The following is a 25,913-nucleotide window of genomic DNA, read 5'->3' as shown; positions in this document are numbered from 1 at the left end:
GATCACCTTTCAGAGCCTGTGCCAATTTGATCATCCATGAAAGAAGGCTGTTCTATATCACCGCTACTCTTTGCCCTCTACCTAGAGCCACTTTGTTTGAGTGTACTGCAAAACCACAGTATCCGTGGTTATGTTGTCTTCAGAAATGAAATCAAGTGCTAGCGTCCGCCGATGACTGGCATTTTTCTGCACTGACCAACCCAGAATTGACAAAATTATAACCACTATTGAGCAGTTTGGCATTGTCTCTGGCGCTCAAATGAATATTTCTAAATGTTCAGGTTTGTGGTTCAGTTCACGCGGAGCAATGGCGACTTATTAGGCTGGAATTGAATGGTCTTGTGTTCCCCCTAATTATCCTGGAGTTCCCCTTCATGCAATAAACTCTAGTGGGCACTACTGTAGAGAGCGGGTCCCGGCATTCCAAGGCTATGCTCAAACTTTTGTTCCACATCGCCTATCAATTTTTGGTCCAGCACAGGCCTGTTACATGTTCCTGGCAACAACAACAACAAAAAATAATAATATGTTTTGCAGGTACTCCATTGCGCGAGGCATTACATCCAAAGCTTTCACCGAACGTTTGCGACGTTCATATGCTGCTCCAGTTTTGAGCCAATGCGGGGCGATAAACTATTCAGACCTGTTCCTGCTAGCGGACTAGGTTTAACACATCTCTATGGAAGACAGTTAGTTGCTCATTTCTTCTTTTTCTGTAATAGCTCCCATCTAATTATCAGAGCATCCCTCCAAACTCACTTTGTGAACCTTCTTTCCAACATAGTGGCCTCTTCCAATTTTACCGATCGGCTCTTATTATTTGGTTTTATGAAAGAAGTTTACGATTCAATGTGTTTTTTGCCAGTTCGCGTTTCTTATGTGTACTTGTTCTTTGTTTCTAGGAAAAAATTATACAAATTGATATCGATGTTGTTTCCGCTTCTATTATATCGTGCTCTCTATTCTAATTGTATGGGGCATAATGTGTTGAAAAGGGTGCGCGAAATGCCGATCTCGCCTTCTACTAAAGCTTTTTTCTTTAACTTCGTACCGAAGTTCTACCTGTTAAATTGTGGCTTCATACAAAAAAATATTTTTGTTTCTCCTGTTAATTCTCTTAATTGTCGGCTACGTCATACACCTGAAACCTTCGAACACTGTTTTATTGCCTGCAAAGATGCGACATTATTTTGGGACGTTATACAAAGAACACTGAAGGAAGACAGTTTTGAATTCCCACAGTGTTCTTTACCTAATGGCCATCCAACCGCCACAGCGAAATCGCAAGTTCGTGGCCCACTGTAGTTTTCGCTACAAAAATAAAACTACTGAAATATAGCTCGTGTGCGTCGTTAGCTTCGCACAAAAAACTGAAAGGCCCTTGCGCTGAAAGAAAGAAGCAAACCTCGCGAGATTTGTTTGAGTCTTTCCCTTCTCCGTGAACCGCGCTGACGCGAAAGCTCTTTGTCCACAGAATTTTTTTTATACGTGGACGGCAAAGAAAAAAGGGAAAAATTTCAAAGATGATGACGAGAAAAGACAGTTCGAAAATATTTACAGTTTGAGGTAATTGCATTCCAATTTCCTCAGACGCTGATAGTTTTGGTCTTTTCGTGTTTTTGAAAATACTTTCACATTCGCACGAATTCATGGTCGTCCGCGAATGTATATTTTTATTTAATAGGTGATAAAGCGACACGCTTGAAGCCGCAATTCTTTTTTCGTTTATTTCCTGCGCTATGGTGTTAGGGGAGAGATCAAGAGAAAGGGAAAGGATTTCTTGAAATGTGGAAAAGAATGAAACTGACAACTGGGCCCTGCAAGGCGAAAAAAGCTTGTCGTACGGTTTACTTAAAATGTAGGCAGATGAGTTGAAGAAAATTTGAAAACGACATAAAATCGCAAAGGCGCGGATAAAAGCTGAAAGGCTAATTTTTTTCGCGATTAAAGTTTGCGCGCATTTATCGTTTTGTTTTGAGGTGCGAAAAGCAACGTTGAAGCAGCATCTATCTCTTTCTTAAACCTAACTGCGCGGATAATTTACACGCGTTGATCACAAGGAACTATTCTTTCTTACGTGCTTTTGTTCGTGAAAGCCTTCTTGCAGTATGTAATTCGTTGAAGAAACGTTGGCTCTCACGGCGTGGCACTGGTTCAAAAAAAAAAAAAAAAAAAATAACCGCCCCGGCAGTGAAAGCCGGCGAGAAGTTCTATTCACATTCGGTACTCAGTCAGATTTCGTTTTCTTTTTTCTTCTTGTAGGAAATCGCACCCTGCGGGTGGTAGAGACAAAATGCATGATTGGCTGACGAGTTTTACATTCGTAACATCGTATTCTTATAGATTGCCGTGTGCATTTAACGAAGTAATAAAGAGTTATAACTGACAGGAAAAGAGAGCTTGTGTTCACCTGCTGAAGGAAGCTGTCAATCTCTTCCGCAGGCAACGGGCGCTTACCTTCCCGGCGATCGATAAGCCGCATTCCGCTTAGCGGACATCATAAATTGTACGCCGACTGAATAGCATTGCAAACCCAGTAACACAAGCCTAAAGTTGCAGTACGGTCAGCAGTCCTGTCAAGCTTGGTGCAAGTTCTGTGTTCCGCAGTTTGAACCGACGTCATTTCAAACGCGTAGCTTTATTGCTTTAGGCACATGACCCATTTCAATGGCACAGAAAGGCATGGCACCGTGCGGTTTGATATGTCAAGGTATACGGTACGGTCCGGTACGGTATGGTACGGTGTGGTATGGTATGGCATAGCGTAGTGTTCGATAATGGCATGACGGCTGATATGAAACGAAAAATTGCAGTTGCAGCGTTAAAATACAGGGACTGTGTCATAAGCCAAGGAAACATATGTGAGTAGATGGCATTCTGGTAGATATCAAGAAAAAGAAACAGGCATGGGAATGGGCGTGGGCAGGTCATCTTATTCGAAGGCAAGATAACCGGTGGCCCCTATAAGGGTGACAGAGTGGATTCCAAGGGAAACAAACCGTAGCAGGGGGCGGTAAAAAGTTAGATCGGCGTATGAGATTAGTCATTTTCGGGAATCAAGTATATAGACAGCCGGCATAGGACAGGGTTAATTGGTGGGGTATGGGAGAGGCTTTTTCCCTGCAGTAGGCGCAGTCAGGCTAGTGGTGATGATGATTACGATCATAATAAAGGCTTTATTTAGCAATATCTTATTTGGTGACGGCAATGAAATCGCGTTTTCCAATAGAATGGGTGATATTCGCGTGCAGTGTGGGTATTCGAATGAAATCAGCCTGTTCTCTTCTTTTAGCTCACGATAACTTCATTTAATTAGCCTACTTTCTAGAGTTCTCGCCTTCAGAAGCGTATGTATAAAATTGCTGGAAAGACTGCTTGAAGTGACGGTGTGTGTGATAACGTGCGATACAGCACGTGTTTGGTGTCACGTCTCACTTGGCTCGCCCTTCGGTTTTTCATGGGAGGTAACAAGCCAAACAGTTTACGGTAATGATGGTATCCGGGCACGGATTAACGGCAGGCTGTCCTCCATACCGTGAATTCTTCGTTTTTGCTTTTATTTTATTTTTTCTTCACTGAGAATTCAACTCTCTTGGGCATGCACTATGCATGCACAAGGTTCACCATCGACCACAGTGTCATTAGCTGAGCTAGAACCAAAAGAGACTATCGACTCGTTAATATTTCAGGGCTTAATTATACCTAATTATCCTCAAAGAGTGGCGAACGCACCATTCTCTTGGGAGGTTCCAGTGTATCGAACGCGCGGGGATGGAAAGCGCTGGCGAGCCACGTCGCGCCAACCTACGTCGCGAGTTTATTTTGCTCATCTGTTAGACGTTTGACGCAGAATACACGGAGCCTCCCTTGGGAATTTCGTTCGCATGGAGGGCATTCTTTTTTTTTTTTCCTCTTTATAACATCGCTCGAGAATCTAAAGAGGAACAGCACGACGAAAGGACCGCCCTGCCGACTTCACAGGAAAGCAGCTAGCCAGTACGCGGGCCCCACGCCAGTACCACACGTGGAAACCATGACGGCTCTCGAAAGCCACTCGTCGCCCTCATTCAGCACGTAATGCGCTAAGCCCTCCAGAGTTCAAGCGACGAGTCCCAGCTCCCTCGCGCGGTCTCCAGAGGGATTATGCCGGTGCAGCGAATATTACCGAGTCACGAGTGGAGCCGCTGGCTGTTTTCTCTCTCTCTCTCTCTGTCTCTCTGTTTTTACTTTATTGCCACGGTAGCTCCAGTTCCGCTTCATCCGCAAATGTTTCGCCTTCTATGGTGAACTGGACTGCGCAGTTCATTAATTAAGCCCGAGCGCTCAGCTCGCTATAACATTTTGCGGTTAGGGCTTGCGCGTGACCTCATTCGTCGCGAATCCTGTGCTTTCCCGCGTAATTCTGTGACCTTTGGTCACAATTTAACCCCCCTCTTGGTTCCTCGCAACATGGTTACCTCTGACGCTACAACGCTTTCGCTGAGCTCATCAAGTCGAACTTTATGCTTATAATCCCCGAATATTTGCTTGAGGGACATACCTAGAAATTTCGGGTGTTATTAGAGAAAAAAAATTTCGACCGTGCTGTTTAACATCACGTTAAGATCAATATATCCGCAGGACTTCCGCAAGCAGGCTTATAGATTTTAGAATTTTAAAAAACCGCGCCCATTTTTTTTTTTTAATGCAGCACGACTTATCTTTGTGAGCAGATGAGAAAGGGCAGAAAAAAAAATTCCTACCCATCGGATACCTAAGAGATTTCTGTCGTAAATTGTTTTGCAGTATTTCAAATTCGCCTCATAATTAACATAAAAGGCATCCCACTGGTTTTCTATAGAACTTTTTAATTACTCATTGTGAGCGCAGGATAAATCTCATAATCAAAATTATTTCTATGCACAGCAAGCTTAGCAAAAGGCGTCCCTTCACAATTACTAGGCAACTAAAAAACCTAGATGATGTACAAATCGCTCGGTTTAATTTGCGGTTCATGATTTATTTTTAACGATAACTTTTTCCGCTGCACCACGATCTCCTCGGTCTACACTCTGGTAAATCAAGCATGGTAGTGGTTGCATTAGTGTCACTGTCAACCTTTTGGTTGCACATAAATTTCTTAGGGGGATCTCATTTAAACCCTTGATCCTTCAATACTGCGTAAGTATTTTTTTATAATATATTTAACTGAAAACTGAAAGTAGTGGGAGATTGAAGAATCTTGATGCGGTCGTCTGGTAGTTACAGGATGATGGCGTTTTAGAAAGCAGTTCTCTTTGCTCTAGAAGGCCTAAACTCTAAGCACACTTACAGAGCACAGAAGGAAGACATTAGCTCTCCTAAGCGTTCATTACCATAAGAGGTACTTAGCCGGCGTGTAGAAAAGGAATCGTGAAAATTGGCGGCGAAGACGAATGAACCAAAAGTGCTATAGGTAACGAAGATGCTCGTGCTAGCGTTCGCCAAAGCACCGCTTTGTGGCGTAGAGGTTTGCAGCTAAACACCGTGCATATGAGACACTGGCACGTGGAATGCGTGTGAGTTAATAATATGCGGGAGACTAGAATTAAATTGCGGAGATTTGTCTGCAACCTGTGTTAAGCATAGATAGATGAATTTACTACATGAAAAGGCAGAGAGGCCGGCCGGAAAGTTTAACACCTGACCTGCTACTGTGCATTGGGGAAGGGGCAGACAAGAAGAAAGAGGGTCGGGATGAGTGATGATGTGGTGAGAAAAAGTATTAAAATACATGCACAAGCACGAGAACTTCGATCACAATCGCGTCGAATCCACTCACTCAAGAAGCGACAGAAAGCGCGCATTGCGTGCGCAGTGTTTCATTTCGCCTGGCAAGCACCCAGTAGTGAGCCCTCAAAAAGAGGCCTTTTCTCAAGTGCTTCAAGGAAGCCGCTAGAGTTACCTTTTGGCGCTCATATACTGGGCACTGCAATAAATCACGACCGCAGCCTACGTAATGCCAGAAGTGAGACATTCCGGGGAGTCTGCCTGTGTAACTAAATATAAGTGCTTGCGCGTGAAAGCCACGTTTAAACTGCCGTCTATGAAGCCAGCACGCATGATGGCACGTAATTCCATGCGAAACTAAAAATGGTATTTTTGGGCCTAGGTTTTTTACACGGTTGTTTCGGGAGTGTGGCTGGGACCAGGAAACCGCTATCACACACTCTTCATGCAAGTGGTAAGAAGACAAGTTGTATCCGGCCTTGAAAATGACACATTTGTTCGGAGGCCACTGCTGAGAGCACATTTTGCTGCAGCATCGGTCTGCTCCTTTCCATCGATCCCGCATTGTGAAAGGGTTAATTGAAATGCTATCTTGCGGCCTTGGGCGCGAGCATATGTTAGTAGCTCAGTGTTGTTTGATGTCAGAGACTGGCAGTCAGCGTGGCGTAGAAAACGACGTAGGGTTTGTAAAGTTGGTTTTTAATTTTTGAAAAAAGCAAAATGTTGAATAAGCTGCCAATAAGCACTGAGGCCTGGGTTCCATACCCTCTGGACGCCAGGGCTGATGTCACATGAAGGGAGACGTAACCCGCGTCCAGCACGCCCACTGATTTCGATTAATTGAGAGCAATTTCTGGTGGGTGAAGGGTGGAAATATATTGAATTATGTTTCGATAGAATGGATTACGTTGGGTTAATTTGGGTTGTAGTGAAGTAAAGGTAGACTGGCTGACAATGCGCTTTCTTTCAGAAGTTGTACATGAAATAAAAAGCACCAGCTTGGAAAGTCTAACTGGAGCGAAAGCGTTATCATCGGCATCGGCGAAGAATTGCAGAATGCGTTGGACGTTTAAAAGCATAAGTCGGGCGTGGCCGAGGTTTCACAAAGGGAGAGATTGATGGCACCACTAAAATCAAATGAAACGTTTTAAGGAAAAGAAATAGCCCAATAACTTCTTCACTTATCTGTGATCATCCCAAGTGCGCCATGATGGGAGGAATGAAAGGGGAAGTAAATATTCACATGGTATACATGGATTGGTAAGGAAGAAAATGCTGCAGCAAGTAGCCTCCATTTTCCAGGGCGCCCTCGCTTGTGCCGATCTCTTAGTGTAGTCATGCAGACTAGGGTGGTATGCGCGAGCGATTTGTGGGGCCATCTTCGCGAAACTGCTCCATCTAGTACCTCAGGGATGGGGCTTGGGAGCTTGATACGCCGGTAGGAAGGCTGCTTGTCACGTTGGCGTGTCTTGGATATTGTGTAATTTGTTTAAATAAACTGTAAAATTGGATCAAGCCTTTGATCAAGTACCATCAAGCTCAGGCTTCAATCCGGACACGTGTTTGAACATGAGCTGGAACGTGCACATGTTCGCGTGCTCTGCTCTTCCCTACTGAAAAAATTGTATGAGGCAATAACCTCAATTTTCTCACACAATCTCGCTCAATTCACGTAAGAAATCACATACATGTCGCATATAATTGCATATGGTCTCATAGTTTCTTGAACATTATCATAAATTATGTACGATATTTTATGATAATGATGTGCATCGTATGAGAGTCTATGCGACTAGATGAGATTTTAGGAGGTTATTGCCCCGTAGAACTTCTGGTTTTCCAGTGCGGTTGTCTTTGGACTGTACTGCGAACGCATGCGTAGTTTAGCTTGAGTTATATGGTCTTAACGTCCCAAAACGGCTCGTGCTATGAGGAACGGCGTAGGTTAGTGTTTCCATCGGAGTTTTGGATAGTTTTGCTTTTCTTCTTTTTTGAGGCACGAAATTAGCATTGGCTGAAGGAAGACGCCTGTTGACGTATGCGCTGCTATACAGTTGCAGCAGCAAGTAGGCACCCAAGGGTGACCGGCTAAAGTTCGCTTAGCGTTTAGTTTCGCCTTCGGTTCGCATCTGTGTTTTCTTCCGAATCGGATCCTTGTTCTCTCCGGCACGCCGTCAGCTGGCGCCTAAACCACTTCATGCTGAAAGCAGGGTTCGCTTAGTAATTCGAAGAAACTCGATTTAAATATATAATACAGTCGATCACAGGTATCAACCTCAAAGGGGATTTCGAGATAGTTAAGATATGTCGCTAATTCTATATATAACGCATGCTAACGTGTGAGCTCCTCAGTAACATAGAAATGTGAATGCATGTACCCACGTTAGCGGCACGCTTCCTGCAGCGATGGGCTGCCCGCTTGCGCACTGCCAGCCCACCAGCGAAGCCTCGATGTAGCAAGTGCATTGATTTGCTTTATCTGATAACTAATCGTCGATTTTTCCTTGTCAACTTGAAAAGCTTTTCTGCGCAAAAGTTAGCCGCTAGATATGACGCAAGTTCCACGCTCAGGCAGATTATATAAAGAAGCCATCATTGGCTTCTTTATATAAAGAAGCCATCATTGGCTTCTTCCAGACTACAATGCAAGCACCGCTGTTGAAACAATATGATACGAAAATAGCGCTGCGTCATTAGGCTCGCGAAAAAATCCATGCATCGTTGCCGGCTATAATATCTCACTGTCGGGCAGCCTCATCGTTCACGGGGATAGGCGTGCGGACGCTTCTATATAAAGCGAACTGTTATACCGCTGCCTTTGAGCCTTAACACAGCTCGCTTTCTTCGCATGTGCAGATATTAAGGCAGCAAACTATAGCTTTGTGAATTCTGTCTACCATTAGTTTTGAGTGCCCCTGCCTTGTTCTATACTGCACAGTTCTTAGAGGAATGCAAAGAACGAAAGCTCGCCTGCGTCTGTGTAGCTCCGGCCTGCGCTGTGTAGCTACTCAGCCGACGCGCGGTAAAATTGATGAGGGTGGGGCTCGCTTTCAGCCGGTCGAGGAAGGCTGCGTCGGTGGCGGCGGGTGAACGGCAGCGGGGTTGCGCCACCGCCGCCACCTTGTCCGCGCGCCGCCGAGAATGATTATCTCATTTGACGGCCGGCCGCAGCCAGCGAGGGATTGGGGGCGGTATGCAGCGCGCACCAAGCGCGCAGCCCTTCCGTTTGCCGAGCCGCCGGCCGATACCTCCGCCGCGGCGCTGTCGTCGTTCATCTTGACAAGCGCGTTCCCTGAGCGCCATATTTGGTCGCCGGCTGCCGGGTAGCAACAATTTTATACTGGGATTTCGGGCTTCAAGAAGAGGTGGGCATCCTCTAAGGAATTCAGCGCTGGCCTAGTTCCTGCACACAGAAAGCCGGAAGCGAATCGGAAGGCGACACAGGGAAGCCGGTTATGCAACAAAGAAACGACCACAAAGCGGGGGAATATAAATATTTCGCTTTATTTTTTCGTTATTTTGGTTTGAACAAGTTGATACTATGTATCAAGCGTCATCCAAAATAAAATGCATGGAGAGGAATCAGACAGAAGAGGATTAAAAAGGCACATAAAAAAATTTGGGGTTTAAGCACGGCTTGAGGAGGAAAAACTTTATTTTACGAAGAATTCGAGGCACGCAGGCCTCCTGGGTCTCCGAACGACCTCACTCGTGATCTAAACGTTCATGTTATGTTGATCCATGACGTATGCGGCTCGACTGACGACGATCTTCTGCCTGGCCGGGTCCGCGGCCCAGCAGAGGGAAGAGACGCCGGGCTGGATAAAATAATGTGGGCAAGTGTGGCCTTGGGGTGGGAGTACGAAGTTAACATGGGAAACACCGACCTAAATTTGGAAAGTAGAGCTGGTGTCGGCCCCGCGCCGGGGTGGTGCGTGCCCGGGCTCCGATTTAAAAAAAACCGATTCATTTATATGAAGGGAAAGGCGCTGTAACTGTCTCACTTGTTTTCTGTGGACACCGCAACCGCGCCGTAAGGGAAGGGAGGAAGATGGGAGTGAAAGTGGAAAGAGAGAAAGAGGAGCCGTAGTGGAGGGCTACAGAGTAATTTCGACCACCTGGCGATCTTTAACGTGTGCTGACATCGCACAGCAGACGGACGCCTCTTCGTTTCGCCCCCATCGAACCCGACCTCGGCGGCTGCGTTTCGATGGAGGCGAAGCAAAGACGCGTCCGTGTGCTGTGCGATGTCAGCGCACGTTAAAGATCGCCAGGTGGTCGAAATTACCCCGTAGCCCTCCATTACGGCTCCTGTTTCTCTTTTTCCACCTTCACTCGCCCCGCCCGGGTGGTGCAGTGGTAAGACGCCCGACTACTGTGCCGGAGTACCCGGGTTCGAACCCGACCTCGGCGGCTGCGTTTCGATGGAGGCGAAGCAAAGAGGCGTCCGTGTGCTGTGCGATGTCAGCGCACGTTAAAGATCGCCAGGTGGTCGAAATTACCCCGTAGCCCTCCATTACGGCTCCTGTTTCTCTTTTTCCACCTTCACTCGCCCCGCCGGGGTGGTGCAGTGGTATTACAGTGGACAAATATTCATTAGAAAAACGCACTGAAAGAAATCTTACACTAGCGACGACCTCCCTGTAATAACCAAAAATCCCACCCGTAGCTTCTTCGGTGGAGACAACAAACTCCGGCAGTAGGCGCCGTAGCCTAACTTGGCAGACGGTGCGTAAGAAAGGGTCCGAAGCATCCCGAAAAAACAAAAACCGGTTGACCACCTGCCGTAAAAACAGATGGCCGAGTCCCAAACCGCCATCTTTTACCCGACGGAACAAATTCGTCCTGCTGCAGCGTTCCCATTTACCTGCCCAAACAAAAACGGCGAAAATCCTGTGTAACTTCTGTACGTTTACGCGCGAACAACTCAAAACTTGCATTGCGAACCAAAGTTTGCTGATAAAAAAAAGATTGCATACAGTAGCTCTGGCAAAAATCGACATGTTGGCGCCTTTCCACTTCTCGGCTCTATCCCGTAGTTCGGTCATTTGCCCTTTCCAATAATGCTCGCTTTCGCGGTAGGCATCCAGCTCGACGCCCAAGTACTTGGTCGGTGTGTCTGTCCACGTAACATTGGCAAAGCTGTATCGCGATTTATGTGACATTGTTTTGCCACAACCCTTGTACAGAACCTTATACAGTGGAGGTCCGGGCAGAGATGTCTTGAAGAGAGTAAAGAAAATGCAGGTGTCGCCAGGAGCTAAGACATTTTTCTTTAAATTACACACCGGAACATTATCAGTAAAGAAGTTTTTGGAGGAAAGGGATTTTTTTTTTACCGTGGGGGGCGCACTGTTTAATCTGCAAGCAGCCGGAAACAATAGACCATGTTTTTTTGCATTGTTGGGAAGGGGTTTATTTCTGGGATGCTTTGCAACGTACGATAAAGAAAGAATTTCCACTAGACTCCCACGGCATCCGGTATTTAAGCATTGATAATGAAGATGGCGTTCCGTATGATTTAATCATGCTCATGGGCCTCCACTCTATATGGCGCTCCAGAATGGCGGGCTATCACTGCGACAGGGATGCTCGACCCGCTAGAATATACTTTCGAGAAAGTGTGAATTGGTTTATTGCCATACAGAAAGTGGCTGCTGAACCTCCCGAATGGCTCTCAAGGGCAGAGCCTTTGCTGTCGTTGCGGGAGTTTTAATGTACTGAGACGAAGCCAGCCTGACATTGGCTGATGATGACCTTCCAATATGTACTTTGTTTTGTGTTATTCGTGTTGTGTTCTTGTGAAATGGTATGAACCAAAGCCAGGAAATAAAGAAAAAAAAAAAGGGGGGTGGTGCAGTGGTAAGACGCCCGACTACTGTGCCGGAGTACCCGGGTTCGAACCCGACCTCGGCGGCTGCGTTTCGATGGAGGCGAAGCAAAGAGGCGTCCGTGTGCTGTGCGATGTCAGCGCACGTTAAAGATCGCCAGGTGTTCGAAATTACCCCGTAGCCCTCCACTACGGCCCCTGTTTCTCTTTTTCCACCTTCACTCGCCCCGCCGGGGTGGTGCAGTGGTAAGACGCCCGACTACTGTGCCGGAGTACCCGGGTTCGAACCCGACCTCGGCGGCTGCGTTTCGATGGAGGCGAAACGAAGAGGCGTCCGTGTGCTGTGAGATGTCAGCGCACGTTAAAGATCCCCAGGTGGTCGAAATTACTCCGCAGCCCTCCACTACGGCTCCTCTTTCTCTCTTTCCACTTTAACTCCCATCTCCCTCCCTCCCCCTACGGCGCGGTTCAGGTGTCCACAGACACAAGTGTGACAGATACTGCGCTTTTCCTTTCCTCTGAACCAATTATTATTATTATTATTATTTCCACCTTCACTCCCACCTTCCTCTGTACACCTACGGCGCGGTTCAGGCGTCCACCGAAACAAGTATGACAGGTACTGCGCCTTTCCCTTCCTGTGAACCAACTCTATTGTTTATTATTAGAGCTGGTGTCGGCAGCGTTCGTGTCTGTATTGCGACGCCAGATCGACTGTTCTCTGGTATAGTGAGGGATGGGTGGAGTGACAAATAGATGATGCGCTCAGCGAGGGAGTTTGCAGTTCACTCAGCAAACGAGTGCAAACGCTCCTTCAAGAAATCCCCCACGAGGTCCGCCTGTGCCCTGTTTCTAGTCCCTCGGGTGAAGAAGTCGCCGGCCTCGTTGTCGGGATTTCGCAAATGCGCAGGCACCCATATGAGCTTTTGGCACTGACGTTGCGGCGGGGGCTGGCCTGCCACAATATTTTTATCTGTTGTAGGCCATCATTGCACCCGCTACCGTTTCGGTGGTGGGCAATGGCTGTTGCGACGTGCGTCTTTTTCTCCCTTCCCTTTCAGGCGCTTATGCCTGCCATCTACCTCAGGGTACTCCTCTTCACGCTGAACTCCTCGCGATTTGGGGAGCCTTGTCAGGAGTGCCTTGCACCGGAACTGGGTCACTACGTATTCTTACTGATTCCTTTGAAGCTTACAAGGAAATCGCTACTCCGGGTTCACAAGATGCAACAGCTACGGCTATACAGCGCCTCCTTAAACGCCACCAACTCGCGACCAGAACTGTCGCTATTCACTGGACCCCAGGTCACTCGGACGAATCAGGGGGCAATGCGGCGGCACACGCCGCGGCTGCCTTGGCAGGTGGGATGTCCACATTTACTTCCCCACCCCCCTTGCTTCATCCTTATTCGACCTTGGGCGGGCAACTCACCCCTTCTCTTGCCCTTATGCACTATACTCGGACCAGTCTTCGTAGCCTCAGTCAGCATCGCATGCAGGTGGCCACACCAGACCCACCTTTTACGAGAAGAACCCACCTCACCCGAAGTCAAGAAGTCTTTTTGAATAAGCTCATCGCCCATGCGGCTTACACGCCACGTATTATGGCCCGCTGGCGTCAGTATAGACGAGTTGCAAAACCTACAAGTCAGCTTCCCTGTGAGGCAGAAATTCATGCACAATGGCGGCAGAACCTGACTACGCGGCAATAGTTAGGTCCAGTGCATGCATCTACTACAGTCCACGCAGCTTCGGATGCAGTCCCAGTCGCACAGGCCATTGTGCGAGAACAGGTTTTTTGGGACATTCTTAACGCGGGCATAAAGGAAGGGAGAGCACTGCCACACTGGGTGAGGAAAGTAGTTTTAGAATTGGCGACCCACGTGCGGAATGCTGTGACGAATGGGCAAGGGGTGCGGGAGTTACTCTGCCGCCAGTCGCTGTGCCAGCGCTGCTCCCAACTATTATTCCAAAGTAAGCCTATGCCGCCATTGTGCAGGAATTCCTGCCTCACAGGGAAGCTAACTTGTAGGTTTTGCAACTCGTCTATAAAGAGAAAATGATTACGTGCCCCCCCTGTACGACTCTAACCTGCGGCGGCATATCTCATTTACTTTGGGAATGCCCTGCTTTTTCTACTGGACGCCCCGAGATCGAACCCTACCGCCTGAACTACCGTTCCCTTCTAGAAACTGATGCAAACACACAGATGATATTTGCCAAGTATGGCTCGCTTAGTGACCTGGTTAGAGCAATGTGATTCGAGTGACGACCTAAATAAACAATGAAGATTATGTCTACTCCCCTTTATCCCCATCCATGGCCATGAGCCTTCCCATTCAATAAAGGACATTCAATCAATCAATCAACCTCTTCTTTTTCTTCTCATTTTCTCTTCTGTCCGCATCTTTAACGTGCGCTGATATCGTACAGCACAAGGCGGAACGAAGTGGCGTCCTTATTTATACTGTTTTTTTCACTGGGATATTTACTGGGATTTATACTGGGATATAAATCCCAGTATAAATCCCGGCTTGACCATGCGAACAAAATCCTCCCACTGTTCGCACGAACAAAAAAATACCAATATTCACCACTCTCTTTAGCAATAAATGAATGGAATGAGTTGGCGTCAAATATCGCTGTTTTGACTGATTTATCAGAGTTTCAAGCAGCATTGCTAGCTTCTTCAGACGCATCGTAGTCAATTTGCGCGGTTTTGTCGTTCCCTGTACAGAGCCTCCTTTCCTTGATTCTTTCAGTGTAATCTGTGTGTCTGAGTCAGTGAGATCTCATATGTTTCATTTGTTATCTTTTTCTGGTTTTAGTTTCAGCTTTGTAGTGTCTCTCATGCGCGATGTGCAAGTTTTTCTCTTTTGCTGAAATCGCTGCACATTTTTATCTTTTTACAGTTTTCTTATTATGTTGAAATATTGCTTGCCCGACTATTTTTTTTTTTAGTTTTGTATAAAGATTACTATGACTAGTTATATACTTCCCTCACATACCACCATAACATCATCTGTTAATCTGTTTTTGTTCTACCCTGATTTGCTTCCACATCCCCCCCTATGTAATGCCCTATTGGGCCTTTAGGGTATTTCAAATAAATAAATAAATAAATAAATAAATAAATAAATAAATAAATAAATAAATAAATATTTATACTGTATTTTTTTCAATAGACTTCATTTGCGAGTCAGCGCCCGTCCTGTTTGTTCTTGACCTCCGTCCTAGTATGTTGCGCTGTTTATTCATCATGTCACCGCACCAACTCGCCCAGATGTCTCTTTCTATCCCATCATATCTTTCAAGGCGGAGTTTAAGTGTCCGCCCCTGACATTTGTTGTACGTCGACTCGCATGCAAAATATATCAGCGAGAGTCTCATTGAGGCGTTCTGTCAATCAATTGATAGGCCGTCGATTTGTGATGACTGCATGGTGCCGCTGAGCCATGGAACGGCATCCGAAAGTTCCACCATCAGTGCAGTTCCTTTGTCTGTTATGATTATTGGTGCTACTAGCTTAACAACGCGGGGTGAGACAGATGAAATAAGTTTCACAAAGCTTTAATCGATTGATTAAAGCTTTGTGAAATTCATTTCATCTTTAATCGATAGGACACACGCTCTCCTTGTGGAATTCTTGCCAGTTTGCAAACTGCCGCTTAAAATCCTTGGACCCTGACCTGAAGCTTTGGCTTCCACGGGGCCTACCCCGACGCGAAGAAACTTTGCTGTACCGCATGTGTTGTTGTTGTTGTGGCTGTAGGAAGAAAGAAAAGAAAATGCACGGGCCTGCTACTGGCTCCGTAGCTGAGCCACCTCCGCTGCCTCGTGCAGACAGAAGAGAAAATAGACAAGAAATAAAAAAAGGAAGCGGGAGAGAAAGACGCGCGCCGCAACAACAGCCGTCGTCCGCCACCACCGAAGCGGTGGCGTGTGCAATGACGGCCTACAACAGACAACAATCAGTGGCTGGTAGCCCCCGCCGCAAGCGGCGTCAACCTCCCGTCCCAGCCCCGTAGGGCCAGGAACTGCCACCCTTCACCCATTGTGGATTGGTAGATTCTATTGTCTGAGAGACCTCCTTTGAGGGTCATCTTCCACTTTTTCCCATTTTCGTATGCGACGGCGTTAAAGTCCCCGTTAACCACGTTTTCATAAAATCCGCCTTTGTGAGCGGCAAATCGCGAGCATGCCGCTGGCAGATGGCAGCTGCCACCTGGTATGGCCGTGCAACGACTGGAGGTAGGGTTGCCTGACGTTGCGCTTGGCAGGAGCTGCCAACTCAGGCTTTTCCTTTCATATGGGCGGATGATATCACAATCAGCCAATCAGGAGCCCTGCATTCACATTAACCTATAGGCCACGCAGGCACCTTCGTTCGGATTGGTTAAAATGGGGCTGTATATGTTGGGTGGTAGCGTGCGCTATTACGTCATACCATTAATCCCGGATTAGTGTCCCCCGTAACGTTTTGTTAAGTTTTGTCTGATTTGACTACGAAAGTGGTTTTGAACTGGAGATATCAAATTATTAGGTAAGGGGGTCGGAGACTGATGGCAGACGCCACTGTGCTGCAGTGGACGCATGTTATAATAGTGGTAATGCAGTTTTCTCAAGGAAAGCCCGAATGAACTTAAAACATTGTTTCATGCAATTTTACCGGAGAAGTAGGACAATAATCCTGATTTCTTATCACTGTTATCATTGCAGCAGGAGGTACAACCTTGTGAACTGTATACCTTGTTTAAATTGAATCCATGTCCTGCTTAATATATATAATGCCGGCGGCATGCGCAGAGCGTCAGGCACGGGAAATAACACTATACAGACCTATGACCGACGCTGTCCTGGTTTCTTCAGATTGCTCCTCGCCCGAGAGCCAGCCCTCTCTCTCCTCTCTCGTTTATGCGGTAGGCAACACTGGGGAGCCCCGAGTAAGCTGGATTATTGTTATAGCTAGTATAAGCAAAACTGTTAAATGACAAAGTACAAAGTAAAGAACAATAGAAAGCACACTTACAAAATGGCGTCCTGATACCGCACTTTGCGCCCTGCCGCTTGCAACCGCAGCTGTAGCCAACAGGCTTCTATCACGTTATGCACATTATTTTCCGGCGCTCCATGCGGCGCTCCCTTTCCGTTATTGCGATCTGCGCTCCCAAGAGGCTCGTCCCTTATTTATTCTTGGACCACCCCAGCTGCTTCGCTCGCTCTTCACTCTTCATGCCAGCAACCCGATATGCAATTGCGCGCAGACATACAAGCAGTCGCAGCCGCATCAGCCGCAAGTTCGGTTCGACGTTAAAGCGCGGTGGACCGGCAATCGTGGTCCGTTTACGTCCAAAGCGATTTGCAGAAAAAAAAAAGAAAGCAGTACAGAAGCGGCTCGATACACAAAGAGCCCGACGTTGTGGTGGCTCAGGTGGCTAGCTGGTGGGCCCGGCCAGAACAAGCGAGCATCGATTTGCTCCAGCAGGCGCGCGCTCGCTAGCGCGCGATGCGTAACAATCATCGGGAGAAGAAGACCCGCGCATAACGCGCCGGTGCAGCTGGCCGTCCGATCCTGGCGGAGCACCCGCCTCCCCCCTCTCCTACCCTCTCTCTCCTCACTCATCCCGCTCCATTTCGCCTTTTTATGGGGTAACACTTTCCCCGATATTCGCGTGTCCTCCCGATTTTGTTCTGCCTTGCTCCCGGCATACTTTACCAGAACCGACGAGCTACCCTAAGGTCCAGTCCTGAAATTAGCAGCGCGCGAGTGTAGCGATGCTCCTCTTCCCTTACGCCCTTAGAGCGCTTTCCCTCTGTTTCTCTGTGAAATGGACAAAGATATAAGCATGAGCCGTGCGTTGGATGCAGGCAGCCGCATAATATATGCTTTGTTGCTCAGTTCTTGCCGGAATCTATGAATGAGGAATACAGACCAGCCCCGTCTTGGGAACCTTATTTGCTCTCCCCTTTGAAGCCTATCCGCTTGCTTCCCTTAGCTTACCGTGATCCGCGATCCGCTACCGTGATCCGCCACCGCGCGTTCCACTGCGCTTGTCTAGAAGTAAGTAAGTAAGTAAGTAAGTGAGAAGTCCTGATCCCTTTTGACTCAGGGCAGGCGTTTGTCAACGCCACAGGGGAAATGGATAGTTAAAGGAAAAGATCTCTTGACGCCGATAGACGGCGCCACATACTAGATGTCGGCACATAGACCTGCCGCGTCGGGACCAATCAGCTTGTGCGCCCCTCCCACGCACGGTAGCGGGTCTTGGTGGCGGATCACGGATCACGGTAAGCTAAATCTCTCTATTGTTGTGGGAGGGTTCCGCGATGAGGCTTCGGTGCTGACGAATCCGGTGAACCTGGAATAACTGAAAAGATGTTTTCTGTTGGCTGTGGGGCTAAGCTTTGACTAATTTTGTGACTCACATAATGAATCTAGATTTTATCGCTGTTTTGAGGCGTTTTAATCAACTTCTGTTCGTAGCATTACGTTCTGGGCAGTCAGCTTCTTTCTCTAGCCACATGTTTTGCTCGTTTTGTTTTTCCCTTTTAATTGATTTTTTTTTGCTTTCCCGTTTAAATGATTCTTCGATAGTTTTGACACGTTTGATGATGCTATGGTTATATTGTGTGAGGAGTGTTTTATTTTCTTCCTGCTAATATACAGCAGCACATGAGACGAACACTTTAAAAAAGGCGGGGACAACTTCCGCTATCCAGTTACATTAGATACTGCGTTGACTCCATCTATCGATAAAATCGATAAACTCCCTGTCCAACATGTAACGAAAGTTCAATAAAATTTGCACACTCTCAGAGGGGAACATGCGCTTTGCAAAAAAATGCAACCTTGGAAAACCAGTTTTTAATCTCCTTGTTAGCTGACTAGGTTGAGGGACAGACTATTATGGTGTGACGGTTACGTTGGGTTCGACCCTTGAAGTGATGCTTTCAAATTTCGGTTTTCTATATTGTGATAAAATAGTACGTAACCGTGCATATGCGGCAGTGCTGATATGTTACTGTGGCTTATTTTTTTTTTTTCCTTTTGTGTAATGAGCTTTGGAAAGTGCAGATTGTAAGTTGTGATAGGCAACTAAGCACTGAAGGTAGTGCACACAGCATATGTTAAAAAATGCACTAATTGACGAGCACAAAAGCACAATGGCTGATCTCTCTTGGAAGTTACACTTACTTCAATTGATGTGGCTCTTCGCTCACAAAATCACATCACATTCTGCTCTATTCTCGCCTTATTTTGGGAATAATTTCTGTTTCTATTAGTGACGGTCCACGTGACGTCAAAGCAATGACAACGAACAAAAAATAGAAAGAAGATTGAGCATGCAATTTTGAAGCAACGCATTCCTAGACACCTGTCCTTAACCATGACAACGCGAATATTTTCCACTTTATTTTCACAGACAAACTAGACACAAAAGAAAAAAAAAAGATGGGAATTAAACTGCGGGCGAAATAAAATGAAAACTATTAAGCTAACATTTGCGGTGCCATTCTCCACATTTTGAGAAAGTATTTGAAGCTCGTTTTTTTCTTTATTTCTCCGTTTTTCTTTGTTTCGAGATTGAGTGGCTTTAATATTTCGCGGAATTTCCGCCACGAAACGCATCTTCTGGGAGGCTCTTGTTCGTTTCGTTGTGCGTTTTTTGCCTGCGTTCGTCCCCTACCCTACATTCCCCGACGCGGCATATATAGTATGAGCCGTGTAGGACTCACGGCGCTGAAAAGCAATTAGTTCTCTGCGCGTAGTGACGGAACCCCACTCGATTTTAAACTTGCGCACGCAGACCAAATCTCTGCCCAAATCGCACGCTCGCTCAACCAAGAACTATTGGCAGCCAATTTTGTTTGCTTCTGTCTGCACGCTCAGACTTTTCTCTTTTCAGTTGCGAAAGTAATGCGGCTCGTTTTTTTACGTTTTCAGACCTCAAAGAAGCCGTATACGTTTCGCGTTCTCCACTGCAGGGCTACAGAGCGATGGAAAATGAGCTGTACCGGGCCTTTCTTCTTCATTCTATAATTAGCTGGTTTTCTCCTCGTTTCCGGTTTTCATTTACTCCTTGGTTTCGCTTTTTGCGGTTACGCCGCGTCACTGCCATTCTCTTAGTGATAACTCCTCTCGAGTAGATTCTGAAGATCCTGGAGACCATTCGCTCAGTTCCTCTCCAGCCGGCCGGCCTCTCTGTGTCCCGCCTTTCGCCTGCAAGGGTGTCAGTCGCGTCTGATTAAAGTTCCAGTGGGGCCCATCAGTGCGAACGCTCAATCTCAACCGCGACAGGCGAATAGGCTCATTTCTTTTGCATCAGTCGGCGACGGAGACGGCGTATGTGCTTTGGGAAAGCGTGATGAGTCGGGCTTCACGATGAACCTTGCTCTATACTTGTGTGTATAGCCGTGGATGCTGCTGTCATTACTTCTGTTCGTTCTCTTCCGGCTCTGAGCAATTTCTCCTTTCTGGTGTGGTGTTTCTGGCTTGGCTTGGCCCGAGGAGTAGTTTCACACACTGTGGGAGCATTTGACTACAGGAGCCTGCAATGGATGCGTGTATATAGTCGTCTTTGTAGGTTATAGCTGTTGCAGCTTTGTCTGAAACATGGACACTTTTTGTCGAATTTAAGTGGCTAAAGAAAGCCCCCTAATCATCGGGTTAAACCGGCAAAAAAAAAAAAAATCTGTAAAGGAGAATTGCAGAAAAACAATTTAGAAACTGATAAACAAAATAATTAGGCTGAAATTCTACAATAACGAAAACTATAATTAATCATGGAAAGGAATAAAAGAATAAGAACAATAAGATACCTGTAGGGAAGACGGCGGGACGGTCGCAGTGCATCACTTTCCTCGCGCTCTCGAGAAAGTGCAGCAGCTCTTATTTGTAATTTTGTTTCCATGGGAGGTTTGAAAACAGTGACAACGCTGAGCAGTACGTCAGCACATGCTCAGGTCACGTGTTCGCTCCGAGTATTGTGAATTGCTGCGTTTGACGTTGTAATACTTGACAATCACTACCCTTCTCTGGGGGCCAACTAGTGGAGATCATTGGTTTCAACGAAATTCTCACCACGCTTTCTCTATAAGGGCTTTTCCTTCCATTTATTAGAATAATGATCGCTCATAGGTCGTTTCTTCTACGGTACATACAAAAATAGGACTCCGTTTCCTTTTCTGAAGCACAGTCTGCTAGAAGAGAATAGGAATTTCCAGGCTCCCATTACTGCCTGCTAGAACTTCTTTGTCATTTTGTTGAGTGGCCTGAAAGGCGGAAAGGGCGCGATTTGGTGCACGCTTCTGCTAACGTGACTAGATCGTTGAGAGCTGTACGCATCTGTGAATACCTTGAATAAAATACCAATATCATTGAAAGGAGTTTGTGAACTCGGCCTAAAAGTGATTATTATTATGATGTTTAATGCTTTTTTATTAGCACCTTTTCTCAAGACGCATATATTTTGGAACAGTATTCTGTCTTACAAAACACGACGATGGCATCACTGCATGTGTAGTGCCTTTCTACTTCTCTTTGCGCTGTTTTCCATCGTTTTGAATATGCAGCAAATAGGCCTAATTTCTGTTTTGCATGAACCTAAATATGTTTGAGGTGATGTTCGTGCTTTGGATGCTCGTACGTAAGCGTAGCATCGATCCTCACGTGTCGGATCAGCGTTGAAACCAAATGCTCAAATTACAAAAGCACGAGAAAGGCTAGCTGGTACTGGTTATCCGCATCACCAAGAGCGTAAATTCCATTGTTTTTGAAACCTTGTCACACGCGTCCTGTGTGTATTCTTCGCGTGTGTAATTCTATTGCTTTTGAAACCTTGGGACGTGTCATGCATTTTGTGTGTGTTCTTCGGGCGCGTGCGCGCGCGCGTGTGTGTGTGTGTGTGTGTGTGTGTGTGTGTGTGTGTGTGTGTGTGTGTGTGTGTGTGTGTGTGTGTGTGTGTGTGTGTGTGTGTGTGTGTGTGTGTGTGTGTGTGTGTGTGTGTGTGTGTGTGTGTGTGCGTGCGTGCGTGCGTGCGTGCGTGCGTGCGTGCGTGCTGATTTATTTTATTCATTTCGAAAAGTGAACTTGTCGTGCTTTGTGTGATGTTTTACTACTACGAGACCAAAAGGGACGCCTTCTCAGTTCACATCTTGATAGCAAAGATGCGTGCAAAATGGGAGGTGCGGAAAAAGCTTGCTATTCTTTCGAACTCGGCTTATGTTCTTGTAAACAGGGCAAGGAAATATCGCTCCCCGGTGCTTTACCTGTCGCTAAGTGGTTTCCCCTTCGTTTCATTTGCGCAGGCTATTCGACTGCAAAAGGAAAGAAGCGAGCACGAGTATCGACTCCAGCTCCGGGATGTGGTGAGTACTGGACTCTGTTCTCTCTGGCGTTTTCAAGCACATTCACGTTTTTGCTCCTCTGGTGGCCGAAAGATGTTTTGTAAATGGCAATAAGGTCCGAAAAATTAGGCTTTAGTACCGTCAAGATTTCTTGCGACCGCGTTTGCCGTACGGACATTAGCTACTTATACTAAGTAACAACCATAATTAGTATTTAATTAGCGTGCTTATTTACATCGCTAATTAGTATTAATTAGTAGAAAACTAGTCGCGCAACTTGGGAGGACTGCCTAGCATGGCCAACTGGCATTTGGTGGTCTTAATTTTGGACTGTGTCGCTGTAAAGTACTGTATATATATATGGCTGCTGCTGCGCGTACGCTGTAGTATGAGGAGTCACTCTTCGCGCTCAACTGGAGCTGCTTCTAATTCAGGCCGCGAGCATCAAGTACCGTTCAGCTCCTGGAAGTCCAGAACATTTTCTGGTCTGGCCGATGAGGATGTCGAAGACTGGCTGACACACTACAAATGTGTCAGCAAATACAATCGCTGGGACTCGGCAATATACAATTCGCGAACGTCGTATTCTTTCTGGTCGGCACAGCGCTGCTGTGTTTTGAGAACCATGAAGACAACCTTTCTACATGGGGCCCCTCTACTATCGCACTGAATGAACACTCCTTCGTGATATAGATGCAACGCGCCCGGCTCGCATCTCCTGAGAAACATGCGTGGTAAATGATACTTGGGAGCGGCCTACTTGCTTAAACGTTAGCTCATTTTTTTGCCACAGCCGGTCGCACACAGAACAAACACTTCTCAAGGGGTTGTTCGTGAAGCGGTGGTTGAAACTCTCGCGTGGCCGACTCGTGCTCGCCCACTATTTGTGCATAGTCCGCGCGCCGACCACCTTCGATGTCTCCAGGCTCAACGATTAAACGGGCCAAAGGCCTTTTCCTACTTTTGTCGAGACGTGCAGTGTGCTCTTCATCTGTTTCTTCGCGCGCCGTATCCTGAGGGGGTTCGTTGCGGCTGCCATTAGTACCTACGGCATACGAGAGTGGAGCGAAAGCTTGGGCTGCGCGCGACCGAGCGTTGCATCGAATAAAACCAGCGTTCCGTTGAACGCATCAAATTTCACCGGCGTTTTAGGTGGTAAAGGCGTTTATTGCATCTAAACATGGAGGACGCTTAAGCGCCACCTTTAAGGTATGACGCGATAGCGTAGGCTACCAGCCCACATATAAAGCCCCGCTTTAACCAAGCCGTATGAACGTGCCTTAGTGGCCTATAGGGGTAACGTGAATACCAGGGTCCTGGCAGGCCGATTCTGTCATAAATGTTCTATGTGAGACGAGAGACCCAAATTGGCAGCTCCTGCCATTTGCGGCTACGGCATACGAGCATACGCGACAAGCCGAGCTGGTTTGGCGTAGTGTTGGTTTCGCAACAAAATCCCCCGTCTGGTTTGTCGGCGTTGTCCAGAAGAGCTGGTAGTTGGCAGGTGACATGGCCGAGTGCTCATTGGTCAACAGGTTTTGAGACGTCACGACACGACATGACCTACAGTTCTCAGGCCGGGCCGGGCGAGCACCTTGCCTTCTTCGCTGTGATGCTGGAGAACCAATAGTGGCACTCCACTGCTTAATGTCACCTGCGCTTGTGGATGGGAACTCGGGTGAATGTCTCGTACCGCAAGTCGACGCGCGGCATTGTAGCGGACACTAAAAATAGATATATGCGAATTATCAGCTCGCTTTTATTGGTTTTGCCGCGGCATGCACGTTGAGTAGCACTTTATTTATATAATTCACGAACTTGGTAGCATTTTCTCGATCTCCTTTCACGGACCCTCTAACACTTTTGCATCCTGCCGTTAACGTCAGGCTTTAAATACGCCTTAGTTTTGGTGCAGAAGTACTACTTCACGAGGTCTAGCCTGCGCACCAATGCCCGCGTCATCAATATGGCAGTCACTGTCAACACAGGCTCCTCCATTAAGATGGTAAGGCGAGATGGGAATCCAGCCTTCCTTGACCGTTCGACCGCAAGTTTTGGCCACGTGTCCCCTAGGTCACGCATGCGTATCCACACGGTGTGGTTAAAGAAGGGTCTTTTACCTTTATCGCTCCATACAACATGAACGATACCTATACATGAGCGATCTTACCTGTACTCACCTATGGGGCTGAAACGTGGAGGCTAACCAAGAAAGTTCTACTTAAGTTGAGGACAACCCAGAGGGCTATAGAACGAAAAATGGTAGGGGTAACATTAAGAGATAGGAAGCGTGCAGAGTGGGTCAGAGAAATAACTAAAGTTACTGACATTCTAGTGGAAATCAAGAAGAAGAAATGGGCATGGGCAGGACATGTAGTGCGAAGAGAGGATAACCGATGGTCGCTTAGAGTAACAAACTGGTTTCCAAGGGAAGGAAGGCGTAGCAGGGGGCGGAAGAAAGTTAGGTGGGCGGATGAGGTTAAGAAGTTCGCAGGGGTCAAGTGGATGCAGCTAGCACAGAACCGGGTTAAGTGGAGAAATATGGGAGAGGCCTTCGCCCTGCAGTGGTTATAGTCAGGCTGAGGCTGATGATGATTATGATGATGATGATGATGATGATGATGATGATGAGGACAACATGAGCAAAGCACATTGCGGCCGTCCTCTCGAGAGTGCCTCTTTCAGGTGGAGATAAGGCAGTGACGTCGTTTACATCTACCAAGATAAATTACGTCAAACTAGTGCTTTCGCACATTGTACGATAGGTTTAACCACGCCACACTTCCGTTTTTTTGTTTGTTTGTTTTTTTATTCGGAGGCACTTCGTAAAGCTGTTTGACTTGGGTTGAGACTCTGGGGATGATCTTGCCACCCTGCGCTCAACCTTCTACCAGAGCACCTACCAACTCGGCCATAACGTTTTCTTGTGATGTCACACGCACCGTTAATCTGTCAGCTCTCGAAACACGCATGCCACCTGCCAAATTATACTCGCCAGAGACCTGTGTCCTCGTCTACGAAATTCTCTGATCGATGAAGATATTGGTGACGTCACGAGGTCGCGTGACCTTACCATGCGCCGACTGTCGCGTTCCGAAACCTCGTGACCTCTCTCGACCAATCAGAAATTGTCTTAACAGATGTAGGGCCCATGTGATTTTTGTCGGAATGTGGACTGATGCTTTCGCTTTGCGTGTCCGGGAAAGATTTTAAAACAGAACTGAGCGATCGCGAATCGCGATGCGCCTATGCTGGCGACGACATGTGTGTCTGTTGCCCGTTTTGTATTGAGGCCTGATGTTTCAGTTGTTGTACCCCTGATAGGCATGAGAAGCACGCGTACGTTAAATCACTATTTCGCACTCCCTACTGAAAGCGGTGGCTACTTGTTCTACTGTAAATCTTGGAAACTTTACGGCAACCTGGACTACCAGATCTATTGCGAAAGGTGCACAGGGCCACGTGCTTGGAGCTTGTCGCTCAAGCAGCGCTATTCACATGATAACGAGTGGCACCATGGGACCGTTACGGGAGCTGCCGCAGAGCGATGCTGACAATCTAGCTCTGAGTCTGCCGGAGAGGGATCGGTAAACCGCGTGTCCGCTGCGAAAGAAAGTACCTGATAAAAGACGGATTGCTGTCTACCTAAACATCAAAGGGCATGGGTCGGTTTAACACGTATTGTGCATACTCGAATAAGTGCGCCTCACAGCGACAGCTCAATACTTAGGGGGTTCGATTGCTGAATAAAATACGGGAGTTCGATTCCGGCCACGGCAGGTGCTTTTTGATAGAGGTTTTCACCTCTATCAAAAAGCAAGGCTCTCGTGTACTGTTCGACGTCAATGCGCTTCAAAATACTGCAGGCCATCGAAATTTTCGGAGTCCTCCACTACTGCGTCTGTCATAGCCTTAGTTGCTGGGCGATGTTAAACCCTATAAACCAAGCCAATTTGAAGTAAGCGCATCGAGAAGATGGCGAGCATTGC

At 47.1% G+C, this 25,913-nt stretch overlaps 1 protein-coding gene across 2 annotated transcripts in view; it reads left to right on the top strand.

The window, feature by feature from the left end:
• The window catches only part of Rbp (RIMS binding protein), a 375,020-nt gene that overhangs the window by 218,364 nt on the left and 130,743 nt on the right, over nucleotides 1-25,913 (top strand). For both annotated transcript variants that reach the window (XM_084598275.1, XM_084598276.1), the window contains exon 5: nucleotides 21,886-21,945. In XM_084598275.1, coding sequence (XP_084454401.1) covers nucleotides 21,886-21,945 — 60 coding nt within the window. The remainder of the gene's footprint in view (nucleotides 1-21,885; nucleotides 21,946-25,913) is intronic.

This window comes from Amblyomma maculatum, chromosome 3, assembly GCF_055883805.1.
Source record: "Amblyomma maculatum isolate TAMU_Amacu chromosome 3, ASM5588380v1, whole genome shotgun sequence".
Lineage (NCBI taxonomy): Eukaryota > Metazoa > Arthropoda > Arachnida > Ixodida > Ixodidae > Amblyomma > Amblyomma maculatum.
Note: the sequence above shows the minus strand (reverse complement) of the source record. Positions and strands in the feature narration are given on the sequence as shown.